The sequence below is a fragment of the Mytilus galloprovincialis genome, chromosome 13 (genome assembly GCF_965363235.1).
Source record: "Mytilus galloprovincialis chromosome 13, xbMytGall1.hap1.1, whole genome shotgun sequence".
NCBI lineage: Eukaryota > Metazoa > Mollusca > Bivalvia > Mytilida > Mytilidae > Mytilus > Mytilus galloprovincialis.
The window spans coordinates 45,469,423-45,493,312 of record NC_134850.1 but is presented as its reverse complement, the minus strand read 5'-3'; the positions used below and the strand labels follow the sequence as shown (position 1 = coordinate 45,493,312).

General features: G+C 32.8%; 1 protein-coding gene and 1 long non-coding RNA gene across 3 annotated transcripts; one reads left to right on the top strand and one right to left on the bottom strand.

Annotated features, from left to right (window-relative positions):
* Positions 1-13,691: 13,691 nt before the first annotated feature.
* Positions 13,692-14,859, top strand: LOC143056470 (uncharacterized). Its single transcript, XM_076229549.1, has 3 exons — positions 13,692-13,797; positions 14,019-14,142; positions 14,430-14,859. The coding sequence occupies exons 1-3, from the start codon at positions 13,780-13,782 to the stop codon at positions 14,816-14,818; spliced, it is 531 nt and encodes a 176-aa protein (XP_076085664.1). The 5' UTR covers positions 13,692-13,779; the 3' UTR covers positions 14,819-14,859.
* A 2,559-nt stretch (positions 14,860-17,418) lies between these two features.
* On the bottom strand, positions 17,419-19,722 carry LOC143056741 (uncharacterized). 2 transcript variants are annotated; one of them, XR_012972487.1, is made up of 4 exons: positions 19,591-19,722; positions 19,221-19,253; positions 18,657-18,704; positions 17,419-17,922 (listed from the first exon to the last, which is right to left on the bottom strand). It is a non-coding gene; the product is annotated as an uncharacterized LOC143056741 (long non-coding RNA). The 2 variants fall into 2 exon arrangements; XR_012972488.1 differs by lacking the exon at positions 18,657-18,704 and having other exon boundaries at positions 19,591-19,720.
* Positions 19,723-23,890: the final 4,168 nt, after the last annotated feature.

Genomic DNA, 23,890 nt, shown 5'->3' with positions numbered 1-23,890 from the left:
AATACACTAGGTTCATTCTTAAAGCAAAGCATTATGCTGATTCTTATAGCAGAACACTAAGTCGTCCATTCTTATTGCATATTAATAGGTTCATTGTTTAAACCAGACCACTATGAACATTACTACAATTATACATGAGATCAATTATCGAAATACTTCTTTTTAAGAACTAGGACTCAATCAGGTGAATGAGAAGCTGTACAATTACTCAATAAAATGTAGATTAGACTGGAACCATATTCTGATATGTTTGCAAAGCTGTGCCCTTACTCAAACAGATGCATATGAGACAAGCTTGGGATCTCTAGCAGATGTATGAGAAAGCTTCACACTAAGTCATACAGACTCATATCATGTATCCCTTCTTAATCACATGTATGAGAAGGTGTATTCTTGCTCAAGGCTTAACAGCGAACCACTGGGTACATTTGTGTAGCAATAAACTAGATCCACTCTCATAGCAAAGCATTAAGTCCAATTTTATAACAGAACATTAGGTACATTATAAGAGCTTCACACTGGGTCAATTTTAATAGCTTAACATTAGATATAATTGTATAGCAGAACACTAGGTAGATATTTAGTGTGATACACTAAAGCCAATTCGAAAGCATGAAATTAAGTCCATTCTTATAGCACAACACTAAGAAAGTCCATTCTTATAGCCTAGCATTAGGTCCATTCCCATAGCCAATGACTAGGTCCATTATTATAGCAATACACTAGGTTCATTCTTGAAACATAGCATTAGGCTTATTCTTATAGCAGTACACTAAGTCGTCCATTCTTATCGCATAGGATTAAGTCCATTATCATGACCAATTACTAGGTCTATTGTTATAGCAATACACTAGGTTCATTCTTGAAGCATAGCATTAGGCTGATTCTTGAAGCATAGCATTAGGCTGATTCTTATAGCAGTATACTAGGTTCATTCTTGAAGCATAACATTAGGCTGATTCTTATAGCAGTACACTAAGTCGTCCATTCTTATCGCATTTCAAAATGTTCATTCTTTAAAGCAGACCACTATGAACATTCCTACAATTATACTTTGGCATTTAGAATACTTCTTACTACTAGTACTCAATCAGATAAATGAGAAGCTGTACAATTACTCAATAAAATGTAGATTATACTGGAACCATATACTGATATGTTTGCAAAGCTGTGCTTATGCTCAAACAGATGCATATGAGACAAGCTTGGGATCTCTAGCAGATGTATGAGAAAGCTTCACCCTAAGCCATACAGACACATATGATATATCCCTTCTTAATCACATGTATGAGAAGGTGTATTCTTACTCAAGGCTTAAAAGCAAACCACTGGGTACATTTGTATAGCAATAAACTAGATCCATCCTTATAGCAAAGTATTAAGTCCAATTTTATAGCAGAAAATTAGGTACATTATAAGAGACTCACACTGGGTCAATTTTAATAAAAGAAACATTAGGTATAATTATATAGCAAAACACTAAGTAGATATTTAGAGTGATACACTCAATCCAATTACAAAGCATGAAATTAGGTCCATTCTTATAGCACAACACTAAGCAAGTCAATTCTTATAGCATATAAATAGGTCCATTCTAATAGCCAATGAATAGGTCCACTATTATAGCAATACACTAGGTTCATTCTTAAAGCAAAGCATTATGCTGATTCTTATAGCAGAACACTAAGTCGTCCATTCTTATTGCATATTAATAGGTTCATTGTTTAAACCAGACCACTATGAACATTACTACAATTATACATGAGATCAATTATCGAAATACTTCTTTTTAAGAACTAGGACTCAATCAGGTGAATGAGAAGCTGTACAATTACTCAATAAAATGTAGATTAGACTGGAACCATATTCTGATATGTTTGCAAAGCTGTGCCCTTACTCAAACAAATGCATATGAGACAAGCTTGGGATCTCTAGCAGATGTATGAGAAAGCTTCACCCTAAGCCATACAGACACATATGATGTATCCCTTCTTAATCACATGTATCAGAAGGTGTATTCTTACTCAAAGCTTAATAGCGAACCAATGGGTACATTTTTAATGCAATAAACTAGGTTCATTCTTATAGCAAAGCATTAAGTCTAATTGTATAGCAGAACACTAGGTACATTATAAGAGCTTTACACTAGGTCAATTTAATAGCATAACATTAGGAATAATTGTATAGCAGAACACTAGGTACATATTTAGAGTGAAACATTAAAGCCAATTTTAAAGCATAAAGTTAAGTCCATTCTTATAGCACAACACTAAGAAAGTCCATTCTGATAGCATAGTATTAGGTCCATTCCCATAGCCAATGACTAGGTCCATTAGTATAGCAATACACTAGGTTCATTCTTAAAGCAAAGCATTATGCTGATTCTTATAGCAGAACACTAAGTCGTCCATTCTTATTGCATATCAATAGGTCCATTATTTAAACCAAACCACTATGAACACAACTACAATTATACATGGGATCAATTATCGAAATACTTTTTAAGTACTAGGACTCAATCAGGTGAATGAGAAGCTATACAATTACTCAATAAAATGTAGATTAGACTGGAACCATATTCTGATATGTTTGCAAAGCTGTGCCCTCTCTCAAACAGATGCATATGAGACAAGCTTGGGATCTCTAGCAGATGTATGAGAAAGCGCCACCCTAAGCCATACAGACACATATGATGTATCCCTTCTTAATCACATGTATGAGAAGGTGTATTCTTACTCAAAGCTTAATAGCGAACCAATGGGTACATTTTTATAGCAATAAACTAGGTCCATTCTTATAGCAAAGCATTTAGTTTAATTGTATAGCAGAACACTAGGTACATTATAAGAGCTTTACACTAGGTCAATTTTAATAGCATAACATTAGGAGTAATTGTAAAGCAGAACACTAGGTACATATTTAGAGTGAAACATTAAAGCCAATTTTAAAGCATAAAGTTAAATCCATTCTTATAGCACAACACTAAGAAAGTCCATTCTGATAGCATAGCATTAGGTCCATTCCCATAGCCAATGACTAGGTCCATTAGTATAGCAATACACTAGGTTCATTCTTAAAGCAAAGCATTATGCTGATTCTTATAGCAGAACATTAAGTCGTCCATTCTTATTGCATATTAATAGGTTCATTGTTTAAACCAGACCACTATGAACATTACTACAATTATACATGAGATCAATTATCGAAATACTTCTTTTTAAGAACTAGGACTCAATCAGGTGAATGAGAAGCTGTACAATTACTCAATAAAATGTAGATTAGACTGGAACCATATTCTGATATGTTTGCAAAGCTGTGCCCTTACTCAAACAAATGCATATGAGACAAGCTTGGGATCTCTAGCAGATGTATGAGAAAGCTTCACCCTAAGCCATACAGACACATATGATGTATCCCTTCTTAATCACATGTATCAGAAGGTGTATTCTTACTCAAAGCTTAATAGCGAACCAATGGGTACATTTTTAATGCAATAAACTAGGTTCATTCTTATAGCAAAGCATTAAGTCTAATTGTATAGCAGAACACTAGGTACATTATAAGAGCTTTACACTAGGTCAATTTAATAGCATAACATTAGGAATAATTGTATAGCAGAACACTAGGTACATATTTAGAGTGAAACATTAAAGCCAATTTTAAAGCATAAAGTTAAGTCCATTCTTATAGCACAACACTAAGAAAGTCCATTCTGATAGCATAGTATTAGGTCCATTCCCATAGCCAATGACTAGGTCCATTAGTATAGCAATACACTAGGTTCATTCTTAAAGCAAAGCATTATGCTGATTCTTATAGCAGAACACTAAGTCGTCCATTCTTATTGCATATCAATAGGTCCATTATTTAAACCAGACCACTATGAACATTACTACAATTATACATGAGATCAATTATCGAAATACTTTTTAAGTACTAGGACTCAATCAGGTGAATGAGAAGCTGTACAATTACTCAATAAAATGTAGATTAGACTGGAACCATATTCTGATATGTTTGCAAAGCTATGTCCTTACTCAAACAGATGCATATGAGACAAGCTTGGGATCTCTAGCAGATGTATGAGAAAACTTCACTCTAAGCCATACAGACACATATGATGTATCCCTTCTTAATCACATGTATGAGAAGGTGTATTCTTACTCAAAGCTTAATAGCGAACCAATGGGTACATTTTTATAGCAATAAACTAGGTCCATTCTTATAGCAAAGCATTAAGTTTAATTGTATAGCAGAACACTAGGTACATTATAAGAGCTTTACACTAGGTCAATTTTAATAGCATAACATTAGGAATAATTGTATAGCAGAACACTAGGTACATATTTAGAGTGAAACATTAAAGCCAATTTTAAAGCATAAAGTTTAGTCCATTCTTATAGCACAACACTAAGAAAGTCCATTCTGATAGCATAGTATTAGGTCCATTCCCATAGCCAATGACTGGGTCCATTAGTATAGCAATACACTAGGTTCATTCTTAAAGCAAAGCATTATGCTGATTCTTATAGCAGAACACTAAGTCGTCCATTCTTATTGCATATTAATAGGTTCATTGTTTAAACCAGACCACTATGAACATTACTACAATTATATATGAGATCAATTATCGAAATACTTCTTTTTAAGAACTAGGACTCAATCAGGTGAATGAGAAGCTGTACAATTACTCAATAAAATGTAGATTAGACTGGAACCATATTCTGATATGTTTGCAAAGCTGTGCCCTTACTCAAACAAATGCATATGAGACAAGCTTGGGATCTCTAGCAGATGTATGAGAAAGCTTCACCCTAAGCCATACAGACACATATGATGTATCCCTTCTTAATCACATGTATCAGAAGGTGTATTCTTACTCAAAGCTTAATAGCGAACCAATGGGTACATTTTTATAGCAATAAACTAGGTTCATTCTTATAGCAAAGCATTAAGTCTAATTGTATAGCAGAACACTAGGTACATTATAAGAGCTTTACACTAGGTCAATTTAATAGCATAACATTAGGAATAATTGTAAAGCAGAACACTAGGTACATATTTAGAGTGAAACATTAAAGCCAATTTTAAAGCATAAAGTTAAGTCCATTCTTATAGCACAACACTAAGAAAGTCCATTCTGATAGCATAGTATTAGGTCCATTCCCATAGCCAATGACTAGGTCCATTAGTATAGCAATACACTAGGTTCATTCTTAAAGCAAAGCATTATGCTGATTCTTATAGCAGAACACTAAGTCGTCCATTCTTATTGCATATCAATAGGTCCATTATTTAAACCAAACCACTATGAACACAACTACAATTATACATGAGATCAATTATCGAAATACTTCTTTTTAAGAACTAGGACTCAATCAGGTGAATGAGAAGCTGTACAATTACTCAATAAAATGTAGATTAGACTGGAACCATATTCTGATATGTTTGCAAAGCTATGTCCTTACTCAAACAGATGCATATGAGACAAGCTTGGGATCTCTAGCAGATGTATGAGAAAGCTTCACTCTAAGCCATACAGACACATATGATGTATCCCTTCTTAATCACATGTATGAGAAGGTGTATTCTTACTCAAAGCTTAATAGCGAACCAATGGGTACATTTTTATAGCAATAAACTAGGTCCATTCTTATAGCAAAGCATTAAGTTTAATTGTATAGCAGAACACTAGGTACATTATAAGAGCTTTACACTAGGTCAATTTTAATAGCATAACATTAGGAATAATTGTATAGCAGAACACTAGGTACATATTTAGAGTGAAACATTAAAGCCAATTTTAAAGCATAAAGTTTAGTCCATTCTTATAGCACAACACTAAGAAAGTCCATTCTGATAGCATAGTATTAGGTCCATTCCCATAGCCAATGACTGGGTCCATTAGTATAGCAATACACTAGGTTCATTCTTAAAGCAAAGCATTATGCTGATTCTTATAGCAGAACACTAAGTCGTCCATTCTTATTGCATATTAATAGGTTCATTGTTTAAACCAGACCACTATGAACATTACTACAATTATATATGAGATCAATTATCGAAATACTTCTTTTTAAGAACTAGGACTCAATCAGGTGAATGAGAAGCTGTACAATTACTCAATAAAATGTAGATTAGACTGGAACCATATTCTGATATGTTTGCAAAGCTGTGCCCTTACTCAAACAAATGCATATGAGACAAGCTTGGGATCTCTAGCAGATGTATGAGAAAGCTTCACCCTAAGCCATACAGACACATATGATGTATCCCTTCTTAATCACATGTATCAGAAGGTGTATTCTTACTCAAAGCTTAATAGCGAACCAATGGGTACATTTTTATAGCAATAAACTAGGTTCATTCTTATAGCAAAGCATTAAGTCTAATTGTATAGCAGAACACTAGGTACATTATAAGAGCTTTACACTAGGTCAATTTAATAGCATAACATTAGGAATAATTGTAAAGCAGAACACTAGGTACATATTTAGAGTGAAACATTAAAGCCAATTTTAAAGCATAAAGTTAAGTCCATTCTTATAGCACAACACTAAGAAAGTCCATTCTGATAGCATAGTATTAGGTCCATTCCCATAGCCAATGACTAGGTCCATTAGTATAGCAATACACTAGGTTCATTCTTAAAACAAAGCATTATGCTGATTCTTATAGCAGAACACTAAGTCGTCCATTCTTATTGCATATCAATAGGTCCATTATTTAAACCAAACCACTATGAACACAACTACAATTATACATGGGATCAATTATCGAAATACTTTTTAAGTACTAGGATTCAATCAGGTGAATGAGAAGCTGTACAATTACTCAATAAAATGTAGATTAGACTGGAACCATATTCTGATATGTTTGCAAAGCTGTGCCCTCTCTCAAACAGATGCATATGAGACAAGCTTGGGATCTCTAGCAGATGTATGAGAAAGCTCCACCCTAAGCCATACAGACACATATGATGTACCCCTTCTTAATCGCATGTATGAGCAGGTGTAGTCTTACTCAAAGCTTAATAGCGAACCAATGGGTACATTTTTTATAGCAATAAACTAGGTCCATTCTTATAGCAAAGCATTAAGTCTAATTGTATAGCAGAACACTAGGTACATTATAAGAGCTTTACACTAGGTCAATTTTAATAGCATAACATTTGGAATAATTGTATAGCAGAACACTAGGTACATATTTAGAGTGAAACATTAAAGCCAATTTTAAAGCATAAAGTTAAGTCCATTCTTATAGCACAACACTAAGAAAGTCCATTCTGATAGCAAAGCATTAGGTCCATTCCCATAGCCAATGACTAGGTCCATTAGTATAGCAATACACTAGGTTCATTCTTAAAGCAAAGCATTATGCTGATTCTTATAGCAGAACACTAAGTCGTCCATTCTTATTGCATATCAATAGGTCCATTATTTAAACCAGACCACTATGAACATTACTACAATTATACATGAGATCAATTATCGAAATACTTTTTAAGTACTAGGACTCAATCAGGTGAATGAGAAGCTGTACAATTACTCAATAAAATGTAGATTAGACTGGAACCATATTCTGATATGTTTGCAAAGCTATGCCCTTACTCAAACAGATGCATATGAGATAAGCTTGGGATCTCTAGCAGATGTATGAGAAAGCTTCACTCTAAGCCATACAGACACATATGATGTATCCCTTCTTAATCACATGTATGAGAAGGTGTATTCTTACTCAAAGCTTAATAGCGAACCAATGGGTACATTTTTATAGCAATAAACTAGGTCCATTCTTATAGCAAAGCATTAAGTTTAATTGTATAGCAGAATACTAGGTACATTATAAGAGCTTTACACTAGGTCAATTTTAATAGCATAACATTAGGAATAATTGTATAGCAGAACACTAAGTACATATTTAGAGTGAAACATTAAAGCCAATTTTAAAGCATAAAGTTTAGTCCATTCTTATAGCACAACACTAAGAAAGTCCATTCTGATAGCATAGTATTAGGTCCATTCCCATAGCCAATGACTAGGTTCATTAGTATAGCAATACACTAGGTTCATTCTTAAAGCAAAGCATTATGCTGATTCTTATAGCAGAACACTAAGTCGTCCATTCTTATTGCATATCAATAGGTCCATTATTTAAACCAAACCACTATGAACACAACTACAATTATACATGGGATCAATTATCGAAATACTTTTTAAGTACTAGGACTCAATCAGGTGAATGAGAAGCTATACAATTACTCAATAAAATGTAGATTAGACTGGAACCATATTCTGATATGTTTGCAAAGCTGTGCCCTCTCTCAAACAGTTGCATATGAGACAAGCTTGGGATCTCTAGCAGATGTATGAAAAAGCTCCACCCTAAGCCATACAGACACATATGATGTACCCCTTCTTAATCACATGTATGAGCAGGTGTATTCTTACTCAAAGCTTAATAGCGAACCAATGGGTACATTTTTTATAGCAATAAACTAGGTCCATTCTTAAAGCAAAGCATTAAGTCTAATTGTATAGCAGAACACTAGGTACATTATAAGAGCTTTACACTAGGTCAATTTTAATAGCATAACATTAGGAATAATTGTATAGCAGAACACTAGGTACATATTTAGAGTGAAACATTAAAGCCAATTTTAAAGCATAAAAATAAGTCCATTCTTATAGCACAACACTAAGAAAGTCCATTCTGATAGCATAGTATTAGGTTCATTCCCATAGCCAATGACTAGGTCCATTAGTATAGCAATACACTAGGTTCATTCTTAAAGCAAAGCATTATGCTGATTCTTATAGCAGAACACTAAGTCGTCCATTCTTATTGCATATCAATAGGTCCATTATTTAAACCAAACCACTATGAACACAACTACAATTATACATGGGATCAATTATCGAAATACTTTTTAAGTACTAGGACTCAATCAGGTGAATGAGAAGCTATACAATTACTCAATAAAATGTAGATTAGACTGGAACCATATTCTGATATGTTTGCAAAGCTGTGCCCTCTCTCAAACAGATGCATATGAGACAAGCTTGGGATCTCTAGCAGATGTATGAGAAAGCTCCACCCTAAGCCATACAGACACATATGATGTATCCCTTCTTAATCACATGTATGAGCAGGTGTATTCTTACTCAAAGCTTAATAGCGAACCAATGGGTACATTTTTTATAGCAATAAACTAGGTCCATTCTTATAACAAAGCATTAAGTCTAATTGTATAGCAGAACACTAGGTACATTATAAGAGCTTTACACTAGGTCAATTTTAATAGCTTAACATTAGGTATAATTGTATAGCAGAACACTAGGTACATATTTAGAGTGATACACTAAAACCAATTCGAAAGCATGAAATTAAGTCCATTCTTATAGCACAACACTAAGAAAGTCCATTCTTATACCCTAGCATTAGGTCCATTCCCATAGCCAATGACTAGGTCAATTATTATAGCAATACACTAGGTTCATTCTTGAAACATAGCATTAGGCTTATTCTTATAGCAGTACACTAAGTCGTCCATTCTTATCGCATAGGAATAAGTCCATTATCATAACCGATTACTAGGTCTATTGTTATAGCAATACACTAGGGTCATTCTTGAAGCATAGCATTAGGCTGATTCTTACAGCAGTACACTAGGTTCATTCTTGAAGCATAACATTAGGCTGATTCTTTTAGCAGTACACTAAGTCGTCCATTCTTATCGCATTGCAATATGTTCATTCTTTAAAGCAGACCACTATGAACATTCCTACAATTATCTTTTGGCATTTACAATACTTCTTATTACTAGTACTCAATCAGATAAATGAGAAGCTGTACAATTACTCAATAAACTGTAGATTATACTGGAACCATATTCTGATATGTTTGCAAAGCTGTGCCCTTACTCAAACAGATGCATATGAGACAAGCTCGAGATCTCTAGCAGATGTATGAGAAAGCTTCACCCTAAGCCATACAGACACATATGATATATCCCTTCTTAATCACATGTATGAGAAGGTGTATTCTTACTCAAGGCTTAATAGCGAACCACTGGGTACATTTGTATAGCAATAAATTAGATCCACTCTTATAGCAAAGCATTAAGTGCAATTTTATAGCAGAACATTAGGTACATCATAAGACCCTCACACTGGGTCAATTTTAATAGTTTAACATTAGGTATAATTGTATAGCAGAACACTAGGTACATATTTAGAGTGATACACTAAAGCCAATTCGAAAGCATGAAATTAAGTCCATTCTTATAGCACAACACTAAGAAAATCCATTCTTATAGCCTAGCATTAGGTGCATTCCCATAGCCAATGACTAGGTCCATTATTATAGCAATACACTAGGTTCATTCTTGAAACATAGCATTAGGCTTATTCTTATAGCAGTACACTAAGTCGTCCATTCTTATCGCAAAGGATTAAGTCCATTATCATAACCGATTACTAGGTCTATTGTTATAGCAATACACTAGGTTCATTCTTGAAGCATAGCTTTAGGCTGATTCTTATAGCAGTACACTTAGTCGTCCATTCTTATCGCATTGCAATATGTTGATTCTTTGAAGCAGACTATAGCAGAACACAAGTTATAACATTAGAGTGATACACTATGGCCCATTTTACTGCAAAATATTAAGTCAATTCTTACAGCAGAAAACTAAGTCCATTCTTATAGCATAGCATTTTGTCCATTATATTATCAAACGACTAGGTATATTATTAAAGCAATACACTAGGTTCATTCTCATAGCATTGCATTGGGCCAATTCTAATAGCAGAACACTAAGTCCATTCTTATAGCATAGCAATATGTCTTTCTTTAAAGCAAACCACTATATAAATTATTACATTTATACTTTGGGTTCGTTCATGAAATACCATAAAGTACTCAATCAGATGAATGAGAAGCTGTACAATTGCTCAATGGAATGTAGATTATACTGAAACAATATTCTGATATACAAAGCTGTGCCCTTACTCATTCAGATGCATATGAGACAAGCTAAAGATCTCGAACAGATGTATGAAAAAGCTTCACCATAATCCATACAGATACATATGATGAATCCTTTCTTAATCACATGTATGAGAAGGTGTATTTTTACTCAAGTCTTAATTGCTAACCACGTGGTAAATAGTTATAGAAAATCATTAAGTCCAATCTAATAGCATACTATTTAGTACATTTTAAGTTTAATACACTTGGTCCATTCAAATAACACAATATTAGGTATAATTGTATAGCAGAACACAATGTACAACAATAAAATGATACACTAGGGCTCATTTTACAGCAAAAAATTAGGTCCATTCTTATAGCAAAGCATTTTTTCCATTCTTATAGCAAAGCATTTTTTCCATTCTTATAGCAAACGACTATGTCAATTAGTATAGTAATACACTAGATTAATTCTTATAGCATTTTATTAGGTCTATTCTTATAACAGAGCAATAGGTTTGTTCTTTAAAGCAGACCACTATGTACATAATAACAGTTATATATTGGGTCCATTCTTGAAATACTTGGTACATAACTATAGCAATACACGAGGTCCATTCTTATAGCAAATCCATAGGTCTAATCTTATAGCAGCACATTAGGTAAATTACAATAGCAATACACTAGGTTTAATGTTATATCATAGCATAAGGTCCATCATATAGGAGAACACTTGGTACATTATTTTAGCAATACACTAGGTAAATTCTTATAGCATAGCATTATGTCCATTGATAATAGCAAACAGCTAGTTAAATTATTATAGCAATACACTAAGTATATTCTTATAGGATAGCATTAGGTCCATTCTTATAGCAGAACACTAGGTACACTATTAAAACAAAACACGAGTTCTATTCTTATAGCATAGCTTTAGGTCCAGCATATAGCAGAACACTTGGATCATCATTATAGCAAAAGACTAGATTAATTCTTATAGCATAACATAAGGTCCATTCTTATAGCAGAAGACTAGGGACATTAGTATAGCAATACACTAGGTTAAATCTCATAGCATAGCATAATGTTTTTTTTTGTTTTGTTTTTTTATAGTAGAACACTCTTATAGCATTTCATAGCTCATCATAGCAATACACTGGGTTTATTCGCAGAGCAATTTCTCAATTTTCAATAGCCGACCACTAGTAACATTAATATAACAATACACTATGTCACGTCTTATAGCAAAGTAACAGGTCTAATCTTATAGCAGCACACTAGGCATATTATTTTAGCATTATACTAGGTTCATTTTTATAGCTTAGCAATATGCAAAACATGTACAAAAGGTTAGTTCTTAAAGCATAGCATTAGGTCCATTTTTATAGCAGAACACAAGGTTAATTATTATTGCATATCTTTAGCTATAGGTTCATCGCTAAAAGCAGACCACTATGTACATTACTATATTTATACACTAGACCCATTCTTGAAATAGCATTTAAAAATCAATCAGAGAGAAAGCTTCACCCGGCCTATTCCTTGTTAATCAAATGTATGAGAAGGTGTGTTCTTCTCAGATTTTAATAACAGACCACTGTGTACCTTATTACATCAATATACTAGGTCCATTCTTGATGCAAACATAAGGTCCAATTTTATAGCAGAACGCTATGTTTGTTATCAGAGTATATCATTAGGTCCAATCTTACAGCGTAGCGTTAGGTTTTTGAAGTAAAATAGCTGCTCCCTAAACGATGACGTCGGCCGACGCAAATTAGTCTAATTTGGAGCGCAGAATTACTGAGCTGCCGCCGAATCACATTTTGGCAAAAAGACACATACAGCTGTCCTCATGGATTCATTCTCACCGCCATATAGCCTTTTTGTGCTAATGCGGCTTAAAGCAACCAACAATCAATCAATCAATCCTGGGTTCATTAAAAGAAATTTTACAATTTCTGAGTAATCTTCTCTTACTTTGTTTAGTAAAAAGATTAGAATCAATTAAATGAAAATTAGTAGTAATTTACAAATATTCCTGCTCTGATATTTCAAAATCTAATTATTATAAAAAAAATCAATGTTACCAGGCGGCTAATTATCGTGTCGTTGGGTCTCTTGTGGAGAGTTGTCTCATTGGCAATATACCACAACTTATGTTATATGATTATATATAATTTTGAACGACCGACCCGCATTTCATCGACAACCTGACATCCAAGTTTCATCTATACTTCATCTTTATTTATTAAAATAGTCATGAGAAATATTTAAAATACAACTCCAGAGAGCCAAAACACGCGAAATACTTAATTGCATGATCGATAGATATATAGAATGTTTTAATAGACAATTTGTTAATAATGTTTTAAGAATGTAGATTTTCATCTGAGTGACATCTAGGTTATGGGCAAACATTCTATCAGTAATGTAACACACAGATGGTAAAAAAATAATAATCTAAATCAATATTGATATCCAGCACCATTACACATGGTTTTGGTGAAGACATTTTGTTTTTCAAGCTTTATCTTAGATTTTTTCTTTTGAAGAGAAATAAATGCAGACTTTTGACCTCGGATACCATTGTTTACAAAATGATTGTGCATGTATTGAATTTCCAATACTTTGAATACATTTTTTATATTTCTTGGAAATTATAATGGTAATGAATATTGTAATAGAACAAAATAAACAGCATATGTTACCATAACCGATATGTTTATATATATTGCAACTGCATTTGATTAAATTAATTGCTCCTGTTCCTTGACAGAATACGCACAAAAATCACTAACAACAATGAAAGTAACTTTCTTGGTAAGACAGTTTTACTGAATAATCAAACGTCAAAATAATTATGATTATAATAATAATAATAATAATAATAATAATAATAATAATAATAATAATAATAATAATAATAATAATAATAATAATAATAATGATAATAATAGTAATAATAATAAGACACAAAATTATCGAAAATATCATAGTTTCAAAACACTCATTGACGTTTTCTTTTTCTTTTACAAAAACAGCTTACGTTGCTGGTTCTAGAGGTTCTAGTTACTAATTCGTTTGGATGGCTTTGGCGAAGGTCAAGGAGGAATCGATGTGGTACCTGGTTTAGGCACAGGCCATGCACTGCTGCTAAGTGTGGTGGTACGTTTGCCTTCATATGATATATAACAATGTATATTTTAGGTGATTTGAATTTTGAATCAATTTTTAAATGCATGTTTGAGGACAATTGTAAGTAATAATATAAAGCTCTTTGTCTCGTATTGGCTGTTCATACGTAATATAAAATAGGAACAAAATGTTTCAATTAATGATCAGAACTAAGTGTACTATAATCTATTTTTACAGTAACAATATTCGTAGAAGTATTCATGTTACCTTTAACTGTTTTACAACAGCAAAACATATTAAATGTTTGTTTTTTTTAGATCCTTCAAGAGGGAAACCATTTTACTTTGGAACAACTCGGTTGTTTTGTATGGCAAAAGGAAAACGTGGATCGTCACCATCTCGACCAACATGGGCACTAAAGCATAGATGGATCGAATACAATGGCCATTTTTTCGAACGATTGAAAAATGGAGGAGATATTTTTAGCTCAAATGCCCCTAAGGACTCCAATAAATGTTCTTCTAGTCGGGAAAGTCGTCCAGCCGGGTACAGCAGTTTGAGCATAGATTGTATGAAACGTTGTACGAATAAGTACAGGCAGCGCTATGGTGGATACCGCCTGTTGTCAAATAACTGCCACCACTTTGCTAATCGCTTCTCCGATATATTATGCAGCAGTTCCACGTGTCCGTCGTGGTGTGGTTGAATTGAAATAATCTTAGTCTACTATCATTAAATGTAACTTCCTGTTCTCGCTATTTATTCTCTTATTTTATTATGCATGACTATATAATGTAATACTGAAATAAGAAGATGTGGTATAATTGCCAATGAAAAAGCACCATGAATATATCTCAGCAAAAGTTATCAACAATATAAATCACTTTATCAACAATGTGCAAAAACAATACCACATAGCAAGCTATAAAGGGTCCCCGACATGACATTTGTAAAACCAACGAGAAAATTAACGGCCCGATTTATTTACAAAACAATAAACAAAAAATAAACAAATATGCTATACAGCAACAAAACGACAACTGCTGAAATATATGCTCATGACTTGGAAGGTGTAATACATTGTTCCACCAAAGTATAGTACGTCACATCCGGTAACAAACGAAAAAGGTTAGAAAAAAATATTCCCTTGAATTTTTCTGGATCATAAGCATAAAAATATATCTTCGGTGTTTCAAAGCATCATTTTTTTATTTTTTTTTCTATAGAATATTTTGGAAACTTGAGATAACATGGTTACTTAAGCTTGTACACATGTTAACAAGAGGCGAACATTTGATTGGTTAATTTCCAGTGATGATTATTTTCTTATGTGCAATGCAATGTTATGTAAATTTTGTCTATCACTACTGGCCAGAATGAAACTTTACTCATGCCTAGTATTTCTTTATTTGAAACAAAGATAAATTCTGCACAATTCTTTACAGTGCAAATTTAAGAAAGACTAACAGTAGAAAAACAAGGATGGTATTACACCTGGAACGGTCTTACATTAAATGTGGCGGAGTTAAACAATTTATCGGGCGCCCAACCCTATTCTGACCATAGACAATCAGGACTATGGTGCAACAGCACAAACAACGTTTCAAAAACAGAATACAGATTGTTTTTAAATTAGAAAATATCTTAAACAGCAACCAAGTACAACATCTGAATTACAGACTCCTGATTAGGGACAGACACATTTTGAATGTACGGGGCTAAATATCTTTGTTGGCATTAAAAATGGAAAACAACACGTTTTATAATTTATTGCGTTCGAAGCGCTTTTCTGAATTTACCTTCATCAGGAACGCTCAAAGCCAAACATTTGAAATCCGAAGATTTACAAGTACCGAAAATCGTTCATAATAAGTAAAAAATACCTAAAATTAATAGCCAAATTCATCTAAAGCCAACTTTGCCTGAGGGAGTTGAAACCTTAGTTTCATAATAATTTCAAAATTTCTAAACGGACAATTTTAGTAAAATATTTTAAATCAGTACCGAAGCACTGAATACTGAGCTGATGATACCCTCGGGGACTGATAGTTCACTAGCAGAGGTATCGACCCAGTGATGTACAAAATTCACCTGTGACAGTGGTGTTTCATCTAAATATAAAATATTCAATAAACTAGACATATTGCTGTCCCGCGCTCCACCCTGATGTAACTGTATTATAACAAAGTCAACGAAGGACTTTCTTTGAGATATTATTGTGTCGGAGAGACAAAAAAATGTTCAACTTTTTTACAAAGGAGCAAATATTAATAAAAATTAAAAACTTTATTCTTAATTTAACATACACAAAGTTGAGCATTGGAACACATAGGTCTATGTGCCACTGTTGGAGGAGTTCTCTCGAAACTCTATTCCTCTCTTACGTATGCAAGTATATACTCCAAAAAAAAAATGACAAAGTTCAATTAACTCCAATAAGAGCAAATATCAATAAAATTTCAACATATTTTAACAATATTTCTAAAATTTCCAACACATGGATTGACATATTAAAATACAATTTAAAAGAAAGGATTTTAGGGATTAGACAAGAAATACGACATAAAATGATAACCAGTAGTAGATAGCATGACATCCAGCACCTCCGATAGGCAAACATTAAAACAAATTACGATTCCCCCCCCCCTTTCCCCCCAAAAAAACAAAGAAAAAAATCAACAAGGAAAACACATGGTTCAGAAAACCTATGTATTGCTTCTTAATTACAATAAATAGGAATGCAGAGCCAAAATTTTGGAAAACCAAAGACATTATCATACTGACGGCTCGTAACCAAATTGACCAAATAAGCATAAAGATATCAACTCAAGAGCCTGTAATTCAGTGTTTGTCATTTGTTTATGTGTTACATATTTATTTTTCGTTATTTTTTTGTACATAAATAAGGCCGTTAGTTTTCTCGTTTGAAATGTTTTACATTTCTGGGCCTTTTATAGCTGACTATGCGGTATGGGCTGTGCTGATTATTGAAGGCCGTACAGTGACCTATGGTTGTTATTTTTTGTGTCATTTGGCCTTTTGTGGAGAGTTGTCTCATTGGCAATCATACCACATCTTCTTTTCTATACTTAAATAGAAAGAGTTATGCTAATTTGAATGCATATTTACCAATTACAAACAGAATGACGAGCATTAATCAAAAATAACGAAGTCTAATTTTGCTCTCCTCCCTTTTAAACATCAGTATAATTGTCTTTGTTCCTCTCATGTAAAGATTAAATTGTGTCAATTTGCAAATTTTTCACAAGTTTCCAAATTGAAATTCAAATTCATTAAAAAATAAACCATATTTTTCTATTTTTTTAATACACTTTTTTATACTTATTTAGTTACTGTTGGTATATCATGCATATCTATGCTAACCAAAACAACTGCCAGCAACTGCTTTCATTTGTCTATACGAATCTCCTGACAGCATGTCCCAATACTTGTACACACTATTAAGAGCGAACAAATTTGATGTATACATGTTGCAAAAACCACAGTTCAAATAGCAATTAACGTGGGTGTCAAAGGCATATGATTTTAATTTGTCACATTGGCCGACTACATTTTCCTAGTATTTTCCTATCAGTTTTCTTGTCAAGCTTGGTCTTACACAATCAATCCAACTTTTACCATCATTTGTGAACTTGTTATATCGGTTTCTAAATCTGCCGCAGTACTAGCACTTGTAGCCGTAACCAATTAGATAACCAGATGACCCACGCTGTCTTCTATTTTTAAAGCATCTATAAAACCCACAGTCACCGTTTTGGCCTTTCCGTGTACAGTATGCTTCTACTGGTTCTGTTTATGAAGACAAAAATTCATGGTCACAACATAATTTTAGAAGAAGAATATTACGTTACATTTGTCTTATGTTTATTTTTAATCAAACAAGAACTATCGAAAATCTCTATCTCATGAAAGACATTTCACATTGGATATCTTTATAATTGTACTTATAGATAATCATTGATCATCTCAACGATATTTTGATTTTCTCGCTTAAGCCGGTACGTCGAAAGCGAGAAAAGCAATCGAGTTGTGATGACCAATGATAATCTGTTTATAGCTATTTTACCTATGACGACGTTGTTAATGTCATGACAACCGGCACGTGCGTCCTTAGTTTCTAGCGATAATTTTTATATCATTAATTTTCGCCGAGAAAATTATCAGTCAGCAAGATCCAAGAAAAATTTCATAACATAGCGATAAATTGCTATAATTCAGTTTTTATATATAACAGAAAAGCGCTACGGACATATGAAATTGTTGTTTCTATAGATATCTTATATAAATATAAATTCAAAGCTGAACGAAAGCAAAGTGTTTAAACTAGTAACCAAACAGTACTGATTATCAACAAATATTAATTAAGAAGTCACCATGCGACCTTGAACAATATAAACCACGAGCAAAGTTTTTAAAGTCATAGTTTATATAATTAGAGTGTATTTTCTTCTTCTTTCGGGTATTGTAATGCTATCGAGCAGCATCTATGTTGAACACAAAGGAGGAAATACCCATTCACTTACTAATTGACTGAGAATTCGAAGTTCTAGATCTAGAACGCCAAAACCAGCCTGCATTTAAAAAAATAAAATTCAAAATAAAATGTTGCATGTAAGGTGTATTATGTATAATTCCAAAAATAACTACTTGATGAAAAGCTTTCTCGCTGGTTTTAAAAGATTAATTGGTTATTCTTCGAACATAATTTTCGTAAGAAGGTTCTTTGTGGTAAAAATAGATTTTTAGGAAAGAGAACGATCGAACTATATAATTGTAGATATTAAATCGATTTCATTAATTTCACCCAAATCATGGAATTATACAACATAAAAGATAACATATTGATTATTTTTTATATCTTGATATTAAAAAGATATGTACAAATATATTACAACTCGTCGGAACAATTTCGAGTTTTGAGTAAGATACGTGACTTGGTTCATTTGGACCAAGCCATATCGGTCTGGTTAAATTAATTGGAATTGCAAATAATGAACTGATCCTTTATTACAACCAAAGCAGGTTGATGACAACCGCCTTGAGTAAAATAATAAAATGTTATCGAGTTATTATAAGTAATATGTTACCTCTTTTATTTCTTCTTGTTGGATCCCCTTTCACTATAAGAAAAACATAATTTATTAGCTCTATTTTAATATCCATTCAATACGCCATTATTATAAATTTCATTTGAAAGGGAATAATAGTAATTTGATTAAACCTTTAGCTGTTTAAATGGTCTCTGCACACCGTTTGATAATTGTAAGTTGTATTATTATGTTAACATTAACAAGTGGTGCACTTCCACGATTAAATGTATTTTCAGTGATGATGGAGACCAACGATTAAATATCTAAAATTGATGAGCTCATATAACAGATGAAGTCAAAATTATGTTTTTTACATATCATTTGTCATTCAATCAATTTTAATATAAATAATTTTTAAGTTCCTTACCGCCTTTATCTACCAAAATTAATGTTAGCCCAATAACTATAACCACATTATGCACAATGAATCTGTTTGTGAGAGCAATGTTTATATGACCTAAACCAAAATGGTGTTAAGATTTTTGCGAATTTAGATTTCGTTGAAACCAAATTTCTTGGAATTATAGCGGGTGTCCAATATTATATGAAATATGACACGATTCTACGAAAGCAATTATTTCGATACAAAATACAATACATGTTTTTTTACTACTGTCCCGGGGAAAACATGTATTTTAGCTATAGAGGTGTATATACCAAACAACAATTTAACAATATTATTGATCATTTATCTACAAAGAGGATGTTTCAATTAATTTACAAATATGAATGGATTGTTAAAGTTTCGCACTCACTTGGAATTCAAGTTACAAATCCAAGCTAAACGAATAAAAAACACAAAAAAAAATCATATGCTGTCTCACAACCACGCCATACCAAAGAAAATGGTCACCCTTGAACGGGACATACTTATAAATTATCAACTGTCACCTCTGGATTTTTTTATAAAACTAGGCGTAAAATTTGCCCATCTTGGTTCACACATATTTGTTAAGTCAAATTAGAGAAAAATAAACAGCAAAGGAGAGCTATGATCACTTGATTATACAGACTGATAACATATGATTAAGAGGACATGGCGCTAGAATAACTTGATTATACAGACTCAAATCATCTGATTTGGAGGACATGGCGCTATGATAAATCTACTAATGAATATATAGGACCGTCAAACAAGCTTTCCAATAGAAGCATCCACTTAATTGTTTAAAATACTTTCAAAGGATCAAAAGTTGGTAAATTATTGATGTCCTATCAACAGGAAGTGTTCGCTGCCACATTCAATCAACAGTAAAGTCTCATTAAAAACAAACAGTGTAGAAAGTAAAATAAAAGTGCTGATATAACAATTTATATGAAATTAAAACCTTAAGAGAAAGACTTATTTTTGAGATACTTTTAATGTGAAACATAACAGATCAATATACAATTTTTAAAATTACACATATGGTCTTGCCTCTTATACATGTTATAGGAAGAAAGTAAAATGAGTTACAAAGCATGACGTAAAGGTTGAAAATGAGAAACGACAATGACTTAACTAACATTAAGGTTATCCTTCCTTCATGCACAAGATCTTCCGGGTTTAAATATTTTTTTTTAAGTATTTCTGGATTTTGTCCCCCCATTCCTTCTTTATGTTCTTGCGCTTAATCAAACAAGCTAAGGAAGAATAATATAAAAAACAGGACCTTCCTGCTTATTTTTCTATAATTTAAATTGTTTAGTACAACTGGGTTTTTTCCAAAAAAAAAAAAAAAAATGCAGGCCCAATGATGATAATGAATTGTGAAAATAGCGCAGATATTTTAGGGTTTCGTTTCATTTAAAATTACTGGTACAAATGAAAAATATCAAATCAGTTTGTTGAAATCTCTTAGATCTTATTATATTTATGTTTGCATTTTACTTATATTCTAATGTCATTAAGTTTACATATCTCCCGCTTGTTTTTAACATCATGTATATCTCCTTTAATCAGACAGATACACACAAAAAATAACCAGATGCTCTGCAGGGCGCATCTTTATACGACAACAGAGTTCGAACCCTGAACATTGGGGCAAGTATGGACACAACATTCAAGCTTGATACAGCTCTGAATTTGGATTGTGATTAAATAGTTGACACAACACAGGTTTCTGACACATAATGAATGTGGTCCAAGAACTTAAACTTAAAAACTTTAAATTTTAGATTGGACATTACCTATTATGGTCCAATATCCAAAATCAAAATACATGGTAAGATTCAGCATATCAAAGAACCTCAAGAATTCAATTTTTAATGAAATCAAATAAAGTTCAATTTTGGACCCTTTCGACCTCAATGTGGACCAATTTGATAACCGGGCTCAAACATCAAAAATCTAAATACATAGTTAAATTAATCATATATTAAAGAACCCCAACTATACAATTTTTGTTAAAATCAAACAAAGTTGAATTTTGAACTCCGATTTGGACCAACTTGAAAACTGGGCCCATAATAAAAAATCTAAGTACATGTATAAATTCAGCATATCAAAGAACCCCAATGATTCATTTTTTGTTGAAATCAAACAAAGTTTAATTTTGTACCACGATTTGGACCAACTTGAAAACTAGGCCCATAATAAAAAATCTAAGTACATGTTTAGATTCAGCATATCAAAGAACCCCAAGGATTCAATTTTTGTTAAAATCAAACTAAGTTTAATTTTGGATCCTTTAGACCCTAATGTAGACCGGGACCAAAAATAAAGAATTTAAAAACACAGTACTTACACAGTTAGATTCGGCATATCAAAGAACCTCAATTATTCAATTTTTGATGAAATCAAACAAAGTTTAATTTTGGACCCTTTGGGCCCCTTATTCCTAAACTGTTGGGACCAAAACTCCAAAAAATCAATCCCAACCTTCCTTTTATGGTCAAAAACTTGTGTCAAAATTTCATAGATTTCTATTTACTTATACTAAAGTTATGGTGCGAAAACCAAGAATAATGCTTATCTGGGACCTTTTTTTGCCCTTAATTACTAAACTGTTGTAACTAAAACTCCCAAAATCAATCCCAACCTTCCTTTTGTGGTCATAAACCTTTTGTCAAAATTTCATAGATTTCTATTTACTTAAACTAAAGTTATAGTGCGAAAACCAAGAACATGCTTACTTGGGCCCTTTTTGGCCCCTAATTCCTAAACTGTTAGGACTGAAACTTCCAAAATCAATCCCAACCTTCCTTTTAAGGTCATAAACCTTGTGTGTAAATTTTATAGATTTCTATTAACTTATACTAAAGTTATAGTGCGAAAACCAAAGTCTTCGGACGACGACGACGCAGACGACGACGCCAACGTGATACCAATATACGACCAAAAAATTTTCAATTTTTGCGGTCGTATAAAAAAAAATTAAAAGAATAAGCTTACTTATTTTTGTTAGAGCTTGATACACTGTATACACAACCTGTATGTCTATAATTGTTAAAAACTGCGTTGATCGCCATCGACTTTTAGTTATTTATGTCGTTGGGTTGCTGTGCTATTTGCGCTATTCCCGTATTTACTTTTACAAATGTGATACTTGTGTACAAGTCGGACAACAAGACCGTACATCAGTTTCAATAAAACCCCAGTTTCCAATAGGACGGTAATAGAAATACGACCACAGCTTGAGTATCTATTAAGGTCAGAAGGATAGAAAATAATGTTTCCAATGCGGTTAGAATGCATGTGAACCATAATGTAAGGATCTCTTTGTTAGAAAATGAAAGCGGGAACATATCTTTCTTCACTAGTATATAAAAGAAAGCGAAACAAAATGATAATCGAACGTCCACTGTAATCAATTCTCCTGCGCATGCAAAAATGAAGTTTGTTTTACGGATATCTATACTACTATATCAAAAGATCGTGTTCATGTCAAGCTACAAGTCAAACTTATATAAGGGAATATATGCTTGATAGGGTATATTGAAAATTTAACCCTTTTAAATCGAATACTATGCAATTAGACGAACTGATAATTTTCAGAACTAACCGATGCACTTTTCTTTTTAGTTATATCACATGTTACCTATTACCTTATCGGTACGTTCCGCATCTGCCAGGCGCACCACCATACGGTGTATTTGGGAATTACACGGGTCATAATCACACGGTTGAAATTTCTAAATTCATCATTGTCACATTGTTTCCTAATGCAGTATTTTAATCAGCATGACTTTATAAAATGAGAATTCGAATACTAAAAATCTAGACTTGAAATAAGGCGTAGGTACAGTTTCCTATATGTTAGCTGACATGACTTAAACTGAACGGCGAATCAAAGAACTCAACGTTGTTTATAACTAATATAGGACAAAGCATTAAAAATTACGCCATGTCAGGATCTTTCTTTTCCAAATAATTATTATTTCCAATAATTGATAAGTTCCAGGTCGACGAGTTCAAACAGAAAGATCTTGAAAGTAAAGAAAACTGTCAATCTTATAATCAGCATGACTTAATCAGATGACAATACCAATACTAAAAATCCAGGCTAAAATAAGGCTTACACATAAGTAGATATTTAAATTCAGTCACGGACCCGCGAAATCGCGGGTTTGTTCTAGTGTTAACTATATTTGAAACTTTCTATAGCCCTTGAACGATGTAGAGCTGACACAGTGCTCGGACACATTTTTGAAGATTGTATGTTGCCTCTAGATTTCTATTTCTAGTA